The sequence below is a fragment of the Trichechus manatus genome, unplaced genomic scaffold, assembly GCF_000243295.1.
Source record: "Trichechus manatus latirostris isolate Lorelei unplaced genomic scaffold, TriManLat1.0 scaffold00171, whole genome shotgun sequence".
Classification (NCBI taxonomy): domain Eukaryota; kingdom Metazoa; phylum Chordata; class Mammalia; order Sirenia; family Trichechidae; genus Trichechus; species Trichechus manatus.
Window position 1 is genome coordinate 4,207,504 of NW_004444107.1, and position 18,375 is coordinate 4,225,878.

At 37.8% G+C, this 18,375-nt stretch overlaps 1 protein-coding gene across 1 annotated transcript in view; it reads right to left on the bottom strand.

Annotated features, from left to right (window-relative positions):
• Nucleotides 1-18,375, bottom strand: part of PRSS12 (serine protease 12) — a 92,740-nt gene that overhangs the window by 65,523 nt on the left and 8,842 nt on the right. Inside the window, exons 2-4 of the mRNA XM_004386802.2 lie at nucleotides 10,377-10,515; nucleotides 7,300-7,478; nucleotides 86-236 (exon numbers count right to left, since the gene is read on the bottom strand). Coding sequence (XP_004386859.1) covers nucleotides 86-236; nucleotides 7,300-7,478; nucleotides 10,377-10,515 — 469 coding nt within the window. The remainder of the gene's footprint in view (nucleotides 1-85; nucleotides 237-7,299; nucleotides 7,479-10,376; nucleotides 10,516-18,375) is intronic.

Here is an 18,375-nt window from a genome sequence, read left to right on the forward strand (position 1 = left end):
ACAATTGAAACAAACACCACCTGCCTTTGGGTATGAAAATAATAGATTCAAAATATGAAACAAAACAAAAACAATAAATAAAAACCTCAGGCCAAGCTGCCTGCAGATCACTTCTGCATCTGCATCGTCCCATTGGTCATCACAAACAGTTCCCCACTGACCAGCATGGTAGACTTCCACTCGGCCTTCGTACGCACTGCTCCCCCCAACGAGGCGTAAGACCGGGAATGTGGGGCCTGTGGGATGTAAAATTAAAAACAGATTAAACTTATATATTTAAGTTGAGCAGTGTTATGGACTGAATTGTGTCTCTCAAAAATATGTGCTGTAAATACATGTAGATATACTTCCACCTGTGAATAGGGTTTTCTTTGTTATACTAATGGGGCTATATCAGTGTAGGGTGTACCTTTTTTTTTTTTAATTTTTTTTATTGTACTTTAAATGAAGGTTTACAGAACAAGCTAGCTTCTCATTTAACAATTAGTACACATATTGTTTTGTGACATGTCAACACTCTCCCCTTCTCGATGTTGGGTCCCTTATTACCAGTTTTCCTGTCTCCTCCTGCCTTTTAGTCCTTGCCTCTGGGCTGGTGTGCCCCTTTAGTCTCATTTTGTTTTATGGGCCTGTCTAATCTTTGGCTGAAGGGTGAACCTCATGAGTGAATTCATTACTGAGCTATAAGGGTGCCCAGGGGCCATACTCTCGGAGTTTTCTTCAGTCTCTGTCAGGCCACTAAGTGTGGTCTTTTTCTGTGAGTTAGAATTTTGTTCTACATTTCTCCCCAGCTCTGTCTGGGATCCTCTATTGTGATCCCTGTCAGAGGAGTTGGTGGTGGTAACCGGGCACCATCTAGCTGTGCTGGACTCAGTCTGGTGAAGGCTGTGGTCATTGTGGTCCATTAGTCCCTTAGACTAATCTTTCCCTTGTGTCTTTGGTTTTCTTCATTCTCCCTTGCTCCAGACGGGGTGAGACCAATAGACTATCTTACATGGCCGCTCACAAGTTTTTAAGACCCCAGACACTACTCACCAAAGTAGAATGTAGAAGATTTTCTTTATAAACTGTTATGTCAATTGAGTTAGATATTCAGAATAGGGTATATCTTAAGCCAATTACTTTTGAATATGAAAGGAGCCATTTAGGCACAGAAGCAAGCACGCACAAATAGAGAAAGACTGATGCCACGTGGAGATCATTAAGGAACAGAGGAAAAGAAGCTGGAAGACAAGGGTTTTCCCCCAGAACAGAGAGAGAGAGCCTCCTTCTAGAGTCGGTGCCCTGAACTCAGACTTCTAACCACCTAAACTGTGAGAAAATAAATTTATCTTTGTTAAAGTCACTCACTTGTGGTATTTCTGTTATAGCAGCACTAAGAAACTAAGGCAAGCAGTAAATTAGGTATATTTCTTTGCCATTCTCAATAATTTAAAAAAAAAAAAAGTTTCCGTGGAGTAGGTTCTGACTCATTGGGACCCCATGCGTGTCACGGTAGAACTGTGTTCCACAGGGTTTTCAATGGCTGATTTTTTGGGAACAGATTGCCAGGCCTTTCTTCCGAGGTGCCTCTAAGTGGACTCAAACCTACAACTTTTTGGTTAGTAGCTGATCAGTAACCATTTGCACCACCAAGGGACTCCTTCTCAATAATTAAACAATATTTATTAAGCCACTTCAGTGATATGCACACATACACACATATATAATGGTGATCTTGACCAATTAAAACACTCCAGATCAACTTATGTTCATACAACTAGCTCTTAAAAGGAAATCATCTCAATTCACTTTTCAACAACCTGTGAAACCAGAGAAGACACATTCAAAGGCTGTAGTTTACTGGAAGTAGGTTTGATTTTTATGGTATTATGGTGGTGACATTGATTTTTTTTTTTTAATTTACAGTAGCTTGAGCATTACTAACATGTACTTATTAATAACAGCACTTATGTGTATAATAGATTTTCAGTACAGAATTATTTTTATATTTGTGAAATCATTATAACTAATTATAGCAAGTTGATGACCAGTACCTTTAAAATACAATATAGAAAATTCATTTGGGCATGAATCAGTTCACATTCACTTCCTTGGTTAAGAACCACCAAAGGCTTCCATTGTTAATTCCTTAATATAGTCTACTATGTCCTGATCTAGTCCTTGTCAGTCTCTGAATTTCTCTCCAATCCTGGCCTCATGTGCTAGACTGTAGCAACAATGCCCTCTTCCTTTTGTCCCATAAACACCGCAAGTTGGTTCCCGCCTCAGGGTCTTTACACTTGTTGTTCCTTCTCCTTGGAATAATGTTACCGCAGATTTTTACATGGTTGCCTCCTTCTCATCATTCAGGTCTCAACTCCAAAATGCCCCTTCTTCAAGCAGCCTCCCTAGGCTACTCTAGTTTAGCTGTTTAGACAGCGTCCCAAGATACTTTCATACACTGCCTAATTTTGCCTTCCTCATAGTATTTACTTCTACCTAAAATTGTCATTTATTTATTGGTTTACATGTCAATTGTCTGCCTCCTCCCAGCTGGAACTGAGGTCAGAGACACCATCTTTCTCTTTCACCTCTATTCCCTCCCAAGACCTAGAATGGTGGCCAGCATACATAACAAACATTTGGTGGATGACTGACTGGACTGGCAAGTGACAGCAAAAGACCTAAAAAGGATACCCCAAATTTTCATTCAATTTTGTTTAACAAAGAGATATTAAGAATCTTTTGTGCGCAAGGTACTGCAGTAGGTGCTACCTGGTGCTCAAATGGGCATTAGACAGACTCCGCCCTTAAGAAGTTCATTGCCTCAGGACATGGCTAAAATGAGTACAGATAAGAATTTATCAAGAAAACCCTGCAGAGGTTCAGAAGACAGTGAGCTTACTCACAGTTGGATGTAGTTAAAGAATCTCTTGTGAAGAAGCTGGTATTTGAAGAGGACCATGATGGATGAGTGGGATTGTGGAAGTCAGAGATGTGGGGAATGCAGTTGAAGCAAAATGAACAGTATGAACAAAAGTATGGAAACACTTTTGAATTGTTCGAGAAATAGTAAGGTAGTCTAATTATTATTTTTTTAAAATAACTGATGTATATAGAAAAAGTGAACAGGAGTGGTCCATATCAGGAAGTTTACCTGCAAATGCTAATCAGTTATCCACAGGGAAATATGTTTCTAATTCTTTCACAGCATAAGTGGCTATTGTCTTAGTTATCTAGTGCTGCTATAACAGAAATACCACAAGTGGGTGGCTTTAACAAACAGAAATTTATTTTCTTACTGTTTAGGAAGCTAGAAGTCCAAATTCATGGTGCTGGCTCTAGAGGACAGCTCTCTCTCTGTCAGGCTTTGGAGGAAGGACCTTGTCTCTTTGTGCTTCTACTCCTGGGCAATCTTCATGTGGCTTGGCATCTCTCTTCCTTTGTCTCTGCTTCTTTTGCTTGCTTGTTTAATCTCTTTTATATCTCAAAAGAGATTGACTTAAAACACACCCTACACTAATCCTGTCTTATTAATATAACAAATTGTGGGATTATAACCACAAACACAGAGGTTAGAATTTAAAACACATTATTTGCGGACACAATTCAACCTATAACACCTATCTATGCACACTTACATTCAAATATCAAACTTGAGTTGTGCAACAGAGATCCAGGTAACTAAATAGTTGCATATAGAGCATCCTGATATTTGTAATATAATTTACTTACATAAGCCAACTAACACAATTTATAAAAGGGTAAGGACAGGTTTAATAAATATAACTGTTCTTACAAGTATTATATATGAGCTCTTTATAGTTACTAAAGGCTAAATGATGGTAAGAAATATAATTTTCATAAATCATTATGTTTATTTTTCCTTTAACGGACTTTGAAAATGCAGGAAAAGTGATGGAAAGATGTATAAGTATTTTAAGTTATTATATTTGCCCCATGTGGTAAGCTTGGAGCAGGAAAAAAAAAAATTTTAGGAGGAAATTTAAAAATCATCTACAACCTAGAACCATTATGGCATATTACCTTGCATTTGTATTTTGTAATGTCACTTTTTATTTTAAAATAAGTTCTTTTCTTAGATATGCAATTATTAAAATATAAAAAAGTGTAAAGATGAAGTTTAGTCAACATCCTCCATCCACTGCCCCCCTCCCCCACCAAACAAACAAACAAAAATCATTTGGAAAGGAATTCAGTAAAGTAGCATAAAATAAAAGTTTGTTGCCTTCATATATACAGGAGCCCTGTTGGCACAGTGATTAAGAGCTATGGCTGCTAACTAAAGAGTCGGCAATTCGAATCCACCAGCAGCTCCTTGGAAACCCTGTGGGGCAGTTCTACTCCATCCTCTAGGGTCACTATCAGTCATAATCAACTTGATGGCAACAGGTTTGGGTTCATATATACAAATAATAACTAATTAGAAGATATATAGGAGTAAAAGCATTTTTACTATAGCAACAACAAAAAAGATAAAATTTCTAAAAATAAACATAACAAGAAATACTCAAACCTAACAGGAAAACTTTAGAACATCATTGGAAGTCACCTATGTGGATCTGGAAAATGGCAGGACATCCATGTTCATGAATAGGATGTCCCAAGACAATAAAGGTGTTAATTCTTCCCAAATTAACATGTAAATTTATTGCAAACCCAATAAAAATACCGATTTTTTTTCCTGGAGCTAGACAAAAATCCAAAAACCAAACCCGTTGCCATCAAGTCAATTCCAACTCATAGTGACCCTACAGGACGGAGTAAAACGGTCCCATATGGTTTCCAAGGAGCACCTGGTTAGCAGCTGAGCTCTTAACCACTACACCACCAGAGCTAGACAAGCTGATGATAAAGTTCATATGGAAGAATAAATGAGCAAAAATATCTAGAACAAAATCCTCAAAAGAGCAGTGATGTGAGGCTAATCCTACTAGGTTTTAAAACATACTATAAAAATTACTGTAATTAAAAGACTGAGCTATCGCCACACGAATGGACAAAGAAACAGAGTAGACAGTCTATAAGTTATCTGAAGTACATCTGGAAATGTGGAGTTCCAACCACCATATAATACACTGGGGCAGACACTGCCTAGCAGATGGCACTTTCCTGCCATTAAGGGGCACATCATACTGATAAGCCATTCTCCCCCACTCTTACCCCCAAACACATACTGTCCTTCTATTCACACATTTGTGTAAAAAACAGGATGCAACAATTGTGCTTTTTTAAAAAGGATATATTTATATTATTGATGTATGCACAAATAATTTAGACTATTAAAACCATGGTTATTTTGTGGGAAAAGGGTTGGATGCAAGTGGGAAGAAACTTTTACTTTTGATCATCTATTGTAAAGGATGTGATTTCTTTTTTAGCATGTTCCATGTATTTCTTCTATAATGATTAAATAAAATCAACAAACAAAATGGAAAAAAAGAGACAGCAATCTTAGATATGAATTTTACCCATCTATGGAACCAGCTATGTAAAGTTTAATTGAATAACATTTCTAAATGAATTGGAATGGATCTGAATGGTCATCAAGACATGACTCAATGTAAAAATAACTTCTACAATCCCTACCAAGTGACTGTCCAACCTACGCTTCAATTCCTGAGTAGGGGGTTAAAAGTCTCTCCAATTCATTCTCGAACTGAGACTAACTCTAACAGCTTGCAATTTCTACTCAGTGCTCTTAGTTCTGCTCTCTGGAATCATCTTCTAATCCAGATGGTAGTCCTTGCAGACAGTTATCATACCTTTATCTCTGGATTCTATCCCATCCCACCCCCTAACTAGGTCTCCCCTTTAGTTAATCTTCACATCATCCTTGAAGCAGCCTTGCATAAATATGTGCTCAGCAAAAGCAGCATCACCCAAAGGTGGAGATTCAAATAAGGAAAAGGAAAACCTTACATGATGCCATCCAGCATTAACATGCCCCCTCTCCACCCCCAAACAGAGTCGAAACTCTCAGAGCACACACCTGTTCCACAGATTTCCACTAGTTTTTCCAGACAATTTACAGAAATTACCCTAAGCTGGGTCTTCGCGTGTTTTGTGGTGGGAGCTTTTCAATTCCTCCCTGATACTTGTAATCAAACAGAAACCACTGCCCTGGGCTAGCTGGTAGCACTTCAAGACCTGGGACATCTGGTCATGCTGTTATCCCCAAGGAAAATGCAAAAAATAAAATTCTATAAGAGTATAAGAAGATTGCGGTCAAACATTAAAATGTATCATGGCCCACAAAAAAACCTATCAGCCATCTTGGAGGGCAACTGTTTCCTCCTCTACTTACATTCATCTGAACATATACATTGTTTTGTACTGAAACCAGGGAGCCCTGGCGTAGTAGTTAAGTGCTCAGCTGATAACCGAAAGGTTGGAGGTTTGAACCCACTGGCCACTCTGTAGGTGAAAGATGTGGCAGTCTGCTTCTGTAGAGATGTGCAGTCTTGGAAACCCTGTGGGGCAGTTCTATTCTGTCCTCTAGGGTCACTATGAGTCGGAATCAACTCAATGGCAACAAGTTTGGTTTGGTTTTTTGGTACTGAAACCGTACTGTTAATCACCATATACCTAGTATGTGCTTGGAAGAAGCCCTCATGCAAGACAGCAATCCATTTCTAGGGAATGTGCTACCTACAACTTAAAGGAGAACACTGATATCATGATTATATTCCATTCTACAATGAAAAAATATTTTGTTGTGTTTGCTGTATTTTATATTTGGTTTCAACAGAATTTTCCATTTAAAGTCCATTATGATTTTCCATTACCAAGACATATGTTTCATATACAGTATGTAGTACAGTGTAATATATATATGTACATTTCCAAAACCAAACCAAACCCATTGCCGTCGAGTCGATTCCAACCCATAATGACCCTATGGGACAGAGTAGAACTGCCCCATAGGGTTTCAAAGGAGCAGCTGGTGGATTCAGACTGCTGACCTTGTGTTTAACAGCCGAACGCTTAACCACTGTGCTACAAGGGCCATATATATGTATATAGTATATAATATATAGTATATAATATTCCTATAAGCATATAAAATAGGAGACTTTTTAAAATGAGAAATTATGTAAACATAAAAATGAGATTACAGTTGTTAGATGCATTCATTTGAAGACTATTTGATTAAAATGTGGAATATGGTGAATCAGACTTACTGCTGTGTTTAAACTCTAGCAGGAAATGATTTAACTAGACACTCTTAACATCTGAAACCATGTTTGAAACATAGTAAAAGTAAAATAAGAGAATATATATATTTTTTTTTACCATGGGAAAAGCTACACGTGACAGCAGCAGCCATCTTCTGAGGACACGTCTCACCCTGCCAGATGTCTTTCTCACAAAGCAGTATATTTTCTTCATCTCCTCGGCAACGAACATTGCTCCAATAAATGGGAATAAGGCCCAGTCCAGAAAACGGTGTTTGTTTTGCTACTCCTTTTCCTCTGGAAGTAGAATGATCAATATTAGATTTTAAAAATGTAGGTGACATTTTTTTTTATCAAAGTATTTAAATTTTAAAAAATGGAAAAAAACCAACAAAGATGAATATGGGAAAAAAGGACAGAAAAAATCAATGGATTACATAAATTTCAAGGGAATCAAAATGCCAGATTGGAACTTAGGCTGATTATCTATGGCAATCTGAAAGTGTTTTTAACAATCTTGAATAACTATTGATATGTATGTGCCTTTACTACCTATGGCTGTCTTTAGAAGAAAATGGGCACATACTATAGATATAAAAATGGAGTCTCAGTGGCCTCACAGAAGAAGTGTGGCATGAGGCCCAATGAGGCTTGGATTCTGGTCTGGACTTAGCTACAAATCACTCTCCAAGGCTCTGTCTTCTAATGTGCAAAATGAGACATCTGGATGCTTGAGGATTCTTTCTGACTCTAGTATTCCATGCTAGCATTTTCAAAAATTATTATTATTACTGCATCTAAGCAAGATAATATCAAGAGAGCAATGTATTTATAATTTTTAAAAATCTTATATATATATTCTTTGCTAGTAAGACTTTGAAACTGATTATTAAAATAATAACTTGCAGATGGGCTCTACTCTTAGCACATCCAATCCGCACATTTTTAAAAATAACCTCTGATGTGTACAAGCTGATATAAAATTTTTAAAAAAATCAAATGCTTATCTGATTAATATGGTAATCTTTAGAATTAGAATTGTCTCCATGCTACAGCTTCCATCAACCAAACGATAAATATTCGGGGTATGTCTAAAATAGAAATATGTCTCAACAGCAATAAAGCTGGCTTGCTCTGTTGTTATTGTGCAAATTTTTTTTTAATGGACTAATGAGGGATGATATGAGTAATCAGATGGGCTTACCTGAAGTTTATGTCTGCTGAAGATAGGTTACATTCTTTCATCAATAAAAAGACTAGTAACCACACTGTAGTTCACATCTCCATTATATTATCCTTGCTTTCTTTATGCCTGAGGCTCATAGGAAATGTTTTTTTCTTCCATGATTTTCAGGGGTAATAAAAGCACATGTAGATATGTATATAAGGGAAGACCAGCCTACAAATTTGTTAGATCTACCAGTCCTCAAAGGAAAAAAGCATCAAATCAATATTCAGTGTGATCTTCCCACCTGCCAACGGCTGTTTGCAAGGCTAAATATTCATTGATAAAAATAGTAATTAACATTCCTAAAAATTTTATAGATTCTGGAATTACTACTTCTTTCATCCTGGTTTATACTAGCCCTCATTTTTAAAAATAGCTAACTTAATTTTAATTTAATAACTTTAATGCCTTAGCTCCACTTGCTTCTCTAATAACAACAAGAGTCTGATAATCTGAATAAAACTTAGACCTTCAAGGTTTACTAAAATACCTTTACTAAATACCTATTCCTCCACCTTCTCAGTGACAAGAGCAGAGGGAGCTGGCAAATTAAAGTTCTTACTATTTTGACTAGATTTGAGTAACTGCTCCTTTTGTATCATCACATTAGATATCAGCACTCCCTGGTTATTAATCCAAAATATTTGTAAATTGCACATCTTTTTTGCAGTCTTTTAGACCTGCATTTTTAATAGCAAGATATCTCCCATGCTTTCTAAAGATCTCTGGAAATAAACGCCAAGAAAAATATATACTATGTGCACTTAGGAAAAATTACCTAAGACATAAAAAGAGAACAACAAAATGGAGCTTTCAGCTCCTGGTGAAGCACCATGGCACCGGCATGAAAGTGCTGGGGTTCGTGGAAGTCAATGTACACGGACCTGTTTTAAAGAGCATGTCTACAGTTATGGAGGAGCTGGTCCCTGAGCAGAGAACCACAGCCTCTCAGAATGGCAGGACACTTCAAGGGTTGATCAAAGCACCTGAGGCCCAGGATATAACCCCTTAACCCATTCCAGGATAAGAACATAGGTGAATATCACTTCCTTCACACACACACAAAATGAACTTGTGGATGGCTAAAAGCAGAAAGTTAAAAGCCAATGAACCACCTGAAGAGACATTTCACCAAAGAGGACATTCAAATGGCAACCAAAACACATGAAAAGATGCTCAACGTCATTAGCCATCAGAGAGATGCAAATCAAAACCACAATGAGATACCACTTCATTCCCATTAAGATGGCTAAGATATATGAAAAAAAAAAAAAAGCCAATGAATCTTGAAAACATTTTGCTGAGTGAAGTAAGTTAATTAACAAAAGGGCAAATATTACATGATACCACTTATATGAAATACCAGAACAGGCAAATGTATACAGATCAGAGTTTAATAGTGGTTACTAAGGGTGGGATAAGGAGGAATCACTGTTTAGGATGCATTGAATCTCTGCTTATGTGATGGAAAATTAGGCAATGGATATTGGTGATGGTAGCACAACAGGATGGAAGTGATCAGTGTCATTGAATTGTACACATGAAAGATGTTGAATTGGCAAATGTCGTGTTATCTATGTTTTTACAACAACAATAATAATAAAGCCCGGGACAACTTAGGCTGCACGAGCTACTGAAAAATTACAATTCTTAGACTCATATTACTTGCTTCCTAGACCTAAACAACTATTTTGTTAAAGCCAAAGACCAAAAGATATGTTTACCCTTTGTCCACTTAGCATTTGCTCATTTCTTAGTTCTATGACGGTAGTAATACCTGAAATACATTTGTGGATTAGAAATTCATTCTTTCCACTTGGGCCCTTTCTTCATAGCTCTTTTGCAGAGTGAGAATGAGGAAGGTGAAAGTGAGGAAGGAAAACGTCACCTTTCCATAGCAATCATGGATGTCCAGTATTATTCTCATATGTGAGCAGACTGCTTTGTCCAGGGATGGGGAAACTCACCGAAGCTGCAGCTGGTGACAGACGACTGACGCATCAGAATCATCCCAGTGGCTGCTACAGACTGTGCCCCAAGCACCATTTGCAAATACTTCCACTGTGCCTTCAAACTCATTCTTGCCACCGCGAAGTCGTACTGACCCTAAAGTGAAAAAGAATCCCCAAATCCCTTAATAGCAAATAATCATTTGAACACACTGAGCCAGTTCTCAGTGAACATGATTTTCACACTAAAGTGGTGAGAGATCCAGCCAGAATAACTGTCTCCCCTGTTCACAGCATGTGCTCCTTCCTTTAAATTGGGATTTAACAAGCTTTTTTGCAATAAACATCTTGATGTCAATACAAATTATAAAATGTAATGTAGTTACAAAAAAAACCAAATCCATTGCCATCAAGTCGATTCCAACTCATACTGACCCTATAGGACAGAGTAGAACCGTTTCATAGGATTTCCAATGGCTGTAGTCTTTATGGAAGCAGACTGTCACATCTTTCTCCCAAGGAGCAGCTGGTGGATTTGAACCGATGACCTTCCAGTTAGCAGCCGAGTACTTAACCGCTGTACCATGAGGGCTCCTTAATGTAGCTATACTTTTTTTTTTTAATCAAAGCAGACAGTCCAATTGTAACTTTAAAAGGGGAAAAATGAAAGAGTATGACTAATGCCTAATGTTGCATCTCAAATATTACATCATATATTAATTTATCATTTATGTATTACCTTCTAACTTCACATGAGGCAACAGATAAGAAACACAGGACCAAAATTCAATACTCTGCTTACAAAACAGCTGTAATGTGCTTTGCTACAGCTTCCTTCTATTTGATCTGCTCATCCACTAATGAAGAATAAAGTGCTTTGCCCCTTTTAACCTCAAGCAGTAGTCAAGAAAATTCTAAAGATTATGTCCATAATTTCAAAAAGGTACGAATTAGTTTTGTCAACATTGCTTAATGTTGGTGTTGTTGAGTGCTACAAGTCAATTCCGACTCATAGTCAGAATAGTGACCCTATAGGACAGACTGCCCAGAGAGTTTCCAAGGAGTGGCTGGTAGATTCAAACTGCTGAACCTTTTGGTTAGCAGCCTGAGCTCTTAACCGTTTTGCCACCAGGGCTCCTGCCTAATGTTGGCCTTACGAAAACTGCCACTAGATAGAGTGGTTAAGTATAATCAAATGCCCCTGGAAATTCATCTCCCCTTACATACCACCTCACTGAGCTGCCTGATAAGTCCACCATTTGAGATATTTTTTTTTCAGTCTTTAAAAGAGCCAAAATTTAAATTCAAACACCTATGAGAAAGATGACATTTTAAGTCTTATCTGTTAAGCGTAGATCAAGGCCTCTTATCGTTGTGACGGATTTGCAGAGCAGGTTGCTGGGGGCATTAACTGCTACACTTAAATAGAGATAGAATCAAACTCAGACAACTTAAGAATTTCATAAAATTCTGTTAAATGTCACCTATGATGGCCTTTATTTTATAAAGAAATTAAGTCCTGCAAAAAAAAGTTCCTGAGCATTTTGCATATTTCAAAGTTCTTATGCATGGCTTTTAAATAATTTTCCAAAATTATTAGATTCACAATAATCCATTTATTTCATTTGCACTGACATAGTCATCTACCATGGAGCCCTGGTGGTGCAGTGGTTAAGCGCTCAGGCTGCTAACCAAAAAGTTGGCAGTTCGAATCCACCAGTTGCTCCTTGGAAACCCTATGGGGCAGTTCTACTCTGTCCTGTACGGTTGCTATGAGTCAGAATCGACTCAACGGCAATGGGTTTAGTCATCTTCCATAATTATTTTCCATGTCACCAGCCTTAAAAAAAATTGAGCATTTAAGGAAAATAAGTCCTATTTCTCCTACAAATACAAAGTCTCATTTAACTGAAACAAAAGGCAGTAGTAAATGGAGACAGATATTATACTGCCAACTCCTGGTTATCCAGGAAAGGAACACAGACACAGGTCATTCAAATGGTTCATACAATTTGCTGTTGTTGTTACTTGCCATCGAATAGATTCTGATTCATGGCCACCCCATATATTCAGAGCAGAACTGCTTGATAGGGTTTTCAAAGACATGAACTTTTGGAAGCAGATCACCAGGTCTGTCTTCCGAGGTGCCTCACCTCTCAGTGGGTTCAAATCACCAACTTTTCGGCAAGTAGTTGAGCAAGCTTAACCGTCTGAGCCACCAAGGAACAGCTTCATGTATTTTAAAACTCTTTACTGCAGTCTAGGAGTCCCAGGTGGTGCAAATGGTTAATGCAATTGGCTGTTAACTAAAAGGTTGGTTGTTCAAGCCATCCAGAGATGGACTTGAAGAAAGGCCAGACAAGCTACTTTGGAAAAATCAGCCATTGAAAACCCTATGGAGCACAGTTCTACTCTGACACACATGGGGTCGCCATGAGTTGGAATCGACTTGATAGCAATTGGTTTTAGTTTTTAACTCAGTCTAAGCAAGAGGAGAGACCTGTCTGGTTCAGTGAAAAGTGTGAATTACAGAACATTTTTAAAGGAATACGTCTGAAGAGTTCAATTGTACTTTAATAATTTTTTTAATCACAAAATCTCTTCTGCAGAGACCTATATACTATTATGCATATCACAACTGCCAGCAGTTATTTCAGATCAAAGAATTCATTTGTTCACCACAAACATTATTTGAAATACCTAAATGAATCTATTACCTCTTTATTAATTGCCTACCCATATTACTCATGTCAAAAAGGTTGGAAAATGAATAAACAAAATGTGGTATATCCACACAATGGAATACTACTCAATAATGTCCTGATACATGCTATAACATGGATGAACCTTGAAAATATTATGCTGAGTAAAATAAGTCATTACAAAAGGACAAATATTGCATGACCATACTTAGATAAAATAACAAGAATACGCAAATGTATAGAGACTAAAGTTTTATTAATGGTTACCAGGAGCTAGAGAGAGGAAGAAAAGGGGAACCATTGTTTAGGAAGCAGTGAGTTTGTTAACGGCAATAGGAAATTTTGCAACGTTTATGGGGCATAAATGCACAGCATGACTAATGTAATTGATATCACTAAATTGTACACCTGAAAAATGTTGAATTTGCAAATGTTGTGTTATATATATTTTTACAACAATAAAAAAGAAAGGTAAAAATGTACATAATCAAAGAATGAAGAGTCAAAAAATTAGAATAAAAATAGAACATATGATTAAAAAAAGGGTTGGAAGATGAACAGATTAACAAAATGCTGTATATCCACACAAAGGAATATTACTCCACCATAAAGAGAAATTAACTCCTGATACTTGACACGAGATGGACAGACCTTGAAAACATTATACTGAGTGAAACACTGGTAAGTTAGGCACAAAAGGACAAATATTGTATGATCTCACTTATATGAAATATCTAGAATAGGCAAATGCATAGATAAAAAAGTTTATTAGTGGTTACTAGGGTCCAGGTATTGATCATAACAAATTATGGATAACATTGTGAAGAATGAGAATTCTATAACACTTAACTGTGCTCTTGAGGAACCTGTACATAGACCAACAAGCAGTCATTCAAACAGAACAAGCGGATACTGCATGGTTTAAAATTAGGAAAGGTGTGCATCAGGGCTGTATCCTTTCACCATACTTATTCAATCTGTATGCTGAGAAAATAATCTGAGAAGTTGGACTACGTGAAGAAGAACACAGCATCAGGATTGGAGGAAGACTCATTAACAACTGTGATAGGCAGATGACACAACCTTGCTTGCAGAAAGTGAAAAGGACTTGAAGCACTTACTGATAAAGATCAAAGACTACAGCCTTCAGTATGGATTACACCTCAACATAAAGAAAACAAAAATCCTCAGAATTGAACCAGTAAGCAACGTCATGATAAACAGAGAAAAGACTGAAGTTGTCAAGGATTTCATTTTACTTGGATCCACAATTAACACCCACGGAAGCAGCAGTCAGGAAATCAAATGACATATTGTATTGGGCAAATCTGCTGCAAAAGATCTCTTTAAAGTGTTGAAAAGCAAAGATGTCATGACAGGTGAACCTGACCCAAGTCATGGTATTTTCAATCTCCTCATACGCACGCGAAAGCTGGACAATGAATAAGGAAGACCGAAGAAGAATTTATGCCTTTGAATTATGGTGTTGGTGAAGAATATTGTATATATCATGGACTGCCAGAAGAATGAACAAATTTGTCTTGGAAGAAGTACAGCTAGAATGCTCCTCAGAAGCGAGGATGGTGAGACTTTGTCTCATTACTTTGGACATGTTATCAGGAGGGACTAGTCCCTGGAGAAGGATATCATGTTTGGTAAAAGTAGAGGAACAGTGAAAAAGAGGAAGACCCTCAATGAAATGGATTGACACAGTGGCTGCAACAATGGGCTCAAACATAGCAACTAGTGTGAGGATGGTGCAGGACCAGGCAATGTTTAGTTCTGTTGTGCATACAGTCACTATGAGTCGCAACTGACTCCACAGCACCTAACAACAACAGGGTCCAGGGGAAAATAATTGCTTAAATGGTGCTGAGTTTCTGTGTAGGGTGACAAAAAATACTTGGAAACGGTTACAGAACATGGTGAATGTAATTAATCTCACTGAATTGTACACTTAAAAATGGTTATATATATTTAACCACAATATTTTTTTTAATAAAGGACTGGAAAAAAGTTGTCATGAAAGCAAACGGAAACTCTACTTATGCATCATAAATAATCTAAGTGTGTGTTTTCACAACGAAGTATTGCCTAACTCATCAAAAAGCTATCAAGAAGAAATGAATGCATGCATATCATTTAAATTATTAAGGCACTTAAAGATGAGAAGGAGAAAGCATTGCATAAAATCTAATTATTACTTTGACATCCTTATAATGGCAAGGATAGAGCTGGAAATAGTTTCCAGGTCAACTATTAGCACCACCGTCATTTCTCAGACACTTCATACATGCTGTGAAGGCCTGGATTCATTTAGCTGTATCTGCTATATGGCAAGAAATTCAGACTTCTCATCTAATTTCCTTTACCAATGAATACAAATGTTTGCAATTCTGAAGATCCAATTTGCATGTCAATGACTAGTTAATTCTCTCTCAGACTCCACTCCCAGCACCATCATCCCCAGCACACTACACTTTCCTAGCAGTGCCCCGGCACAAAGTTTATCATTTCCTGAAAACCATTAAAAGTTCTAAAGTACTCGCCTTGGTCTCAGGGTGTGTGTTTATTAATGGTGTATAATTCTATGAGGTTCACAATTCTTCTAATAATTATTTGAAAGATCTTTTTTCTTAATATCAGCATACTAATATGTTTCTTAGGTATTAAAAGTCTAAGCACATACATTTAAGATAGGCAGAAGTTTTGTTTGCTTTTGATTTTAAGAAGCTATGGACCTAAAAAAAGCAACCAAGCAATTGCAAAGCAATAACTATCTCCTAGATACCTGTCCTTTCTACTCTCCCCCTATCTCCAGACCTAAGCAAAGACCTATCATATAGCAAACAACTTTGAAAACTTCAGGTATTATTTTATGCACTATGCCATATTGGCTTCTGCCACTGTATCTGAAATACTGCAACTAATCTAGCAGACATTTTATGGGAATAGAAGCGTAAGACAGCCTGAAGAGTTTCTGTACACTGCAGGACAGCAGAGGAGTGGCTTTCTGGTGATCTTTGGTTTAAGAGATAATATTGGAGCCATTATTCCCTGTCCTTGAGCATAAAGAATGTGACCCAGCTGGAGCTAGACTCACAAGGACTCACAAAGACAGATCAACTGGGCCCTGAGGTATAAAGACAATAGCTAGGATCAGCAATCTTGGAAACTATATTTTAGGGAAACTCACATAAACAAGTCATAAACAAAGCACAAAAGACCCATTATTTTCCACTCTTATCTTTTTATTTTAGTGTTTAGTGAATAGTATGATTTGTTGGACCAATGAAGACCCTGCTGACTGCTGTTACTAAACCTGAACCAATCATTATTAAGAAAGGCAATTCAAAATGTAGAATCACAGTGATTTGGCAGTTGTTAGCCAATTTGAGAGAAGGTAAAGCTTTCAATAATTTTACCTATTTGTAATGTTAATATATACCGATGATTCTGTAATATTCCTTGGACTCGGATAGACATGGCTCTGGCAGCATGCTTGTCCATTTCCCACTTTCGCCTCTGAACATATGCTGAATAAAACCTTTCTTGTTGCTTTACTATAACTTCATGGTGATTTTACTCTAGAATAGCCTACATTTCAGGCTGATCTACAGTTGAGGCTGATGTGTCCCACGTGCCGTACAAATTTGTAGAAGGATTTTGCATTTGCAAAATTTACAGGTGCACAATTACTAGGTGGAGAAGGGGAAACATCCTTAGCTCAGTGAAGAAGAAATAAGATGAAACAGTAAAAAAAATCCACTAGGGTCAAAGCCCAGTAAACTAACTTCTATTGCTATATTACTAACAATAAAATTCTTCAGATAAATTCTAGACCAAATTAATTGTTTGGTAAATATTGCTCAATTGTCACAATCTTGTATTATCAGAACTGATCCCTCTTCCTTCTCTCACACTCTCCAACTCCAGCCAAGCATTTCGAGATGCTCCACATTGTCTCAGCTAATGTCTCTGGACCACCCCCCACCTCTCCCCCCTGCCCCATCCAATGGCTCTAGAGCTGCACAGTCTTGAAATCACTCAAGTTCCAATTTGATGGAAACTATTCTATTCTAAATATTCTTGCTTAAAAGTATTCTAACAACTCCAATAATAATACCAATTTAAAGTCTGAAGTCTCAGACAGAGGGTTTAGGTCAACTATAATAGGCATTACAAATGTATATACCATAACAGTAATGGAAGAGGATTTGCGACTCTAAAAAACCAAAAAATTCCTTGCCATCAAGTCGATTCTGACTCATAGCAACCCTACAGGACAGGGTAGAACTACCTCACAGGGTTTCCAAGGAGCGGCTGGTGGATTTGAACTGCTGACCTTCTAGGTTAGCAGCCATAGCTCTTAACCACTGTGCCACCAGGACTCCCTGCAACTCTAAGGCTATGCAGAAAGGAGCTCTGGTGGTGCAGTGGTTAAAGCTGCTATCCAGAAGGTTGGTGGTTCCAACCCACCGGCCACTCCACAGGAGAAAGATGTGGCAGTTTGCTTCCATAAAGATTTACAGCCTTGGAAACCTCATGGGGCAGTTCTGCTCTATCCTATAGGGGTGCTGAGTAGGAATTGAATTGATGGCAACGGGTTTTTGTGAAGGCTATGCAGTGAGTCCTGGATGGTGCAAAGAACTAAGCACTTGACTACTAACCAAAGGTTGAATGTTGGAATCCATCCAGAGATGCCTCGGAAGAAAGACCTGGAGATCTATTTACAAAAGGTCACAGCCTTGAAAACACTATGGACTTGTCCTACTTTGCACACCTAGGGTCACCATGAGTCAGAATTGACTGGGTGGCACCGAGTTTTAAGGCTATGCGTGATGGAATGTCAGGGAGAGAAGACCAAGAGTGAGTTCAAGAAATGAATTGCTCCAAAAAAAAGCAAATGTCTGCTGGTACTACAACTACCTAAATGTTTTTGTTGTTAGCTGCTGTCAAGTCGCCCCCAGCTCATCATGACCCCATCCATGCACAAAGGAATGAAATGTTACGTGGTCCTCCACCATCCCATGATTGGTTGCGGATCAGACTGTTGTGATGCACAGTTTTCATCAGCCGCTTTTCAGAAGTAGATCACCAGGCTTTTCCTCTTTGTCTGTCTTAACCTGGAAGCTCTGCTGAGACCTGTTCAGCATCATAGTAACATACAATCCACCACTGACAAACCACTCGAATCCAGGTCGCCCACATGAAAGGAAAGAATTCTACCACCGAACCTCCAATACCTCACCTAAAGATAAAAGGTGACAATGTGCAACAATGCTCAGAATTCTACTATCTTAATTCCCTGACAA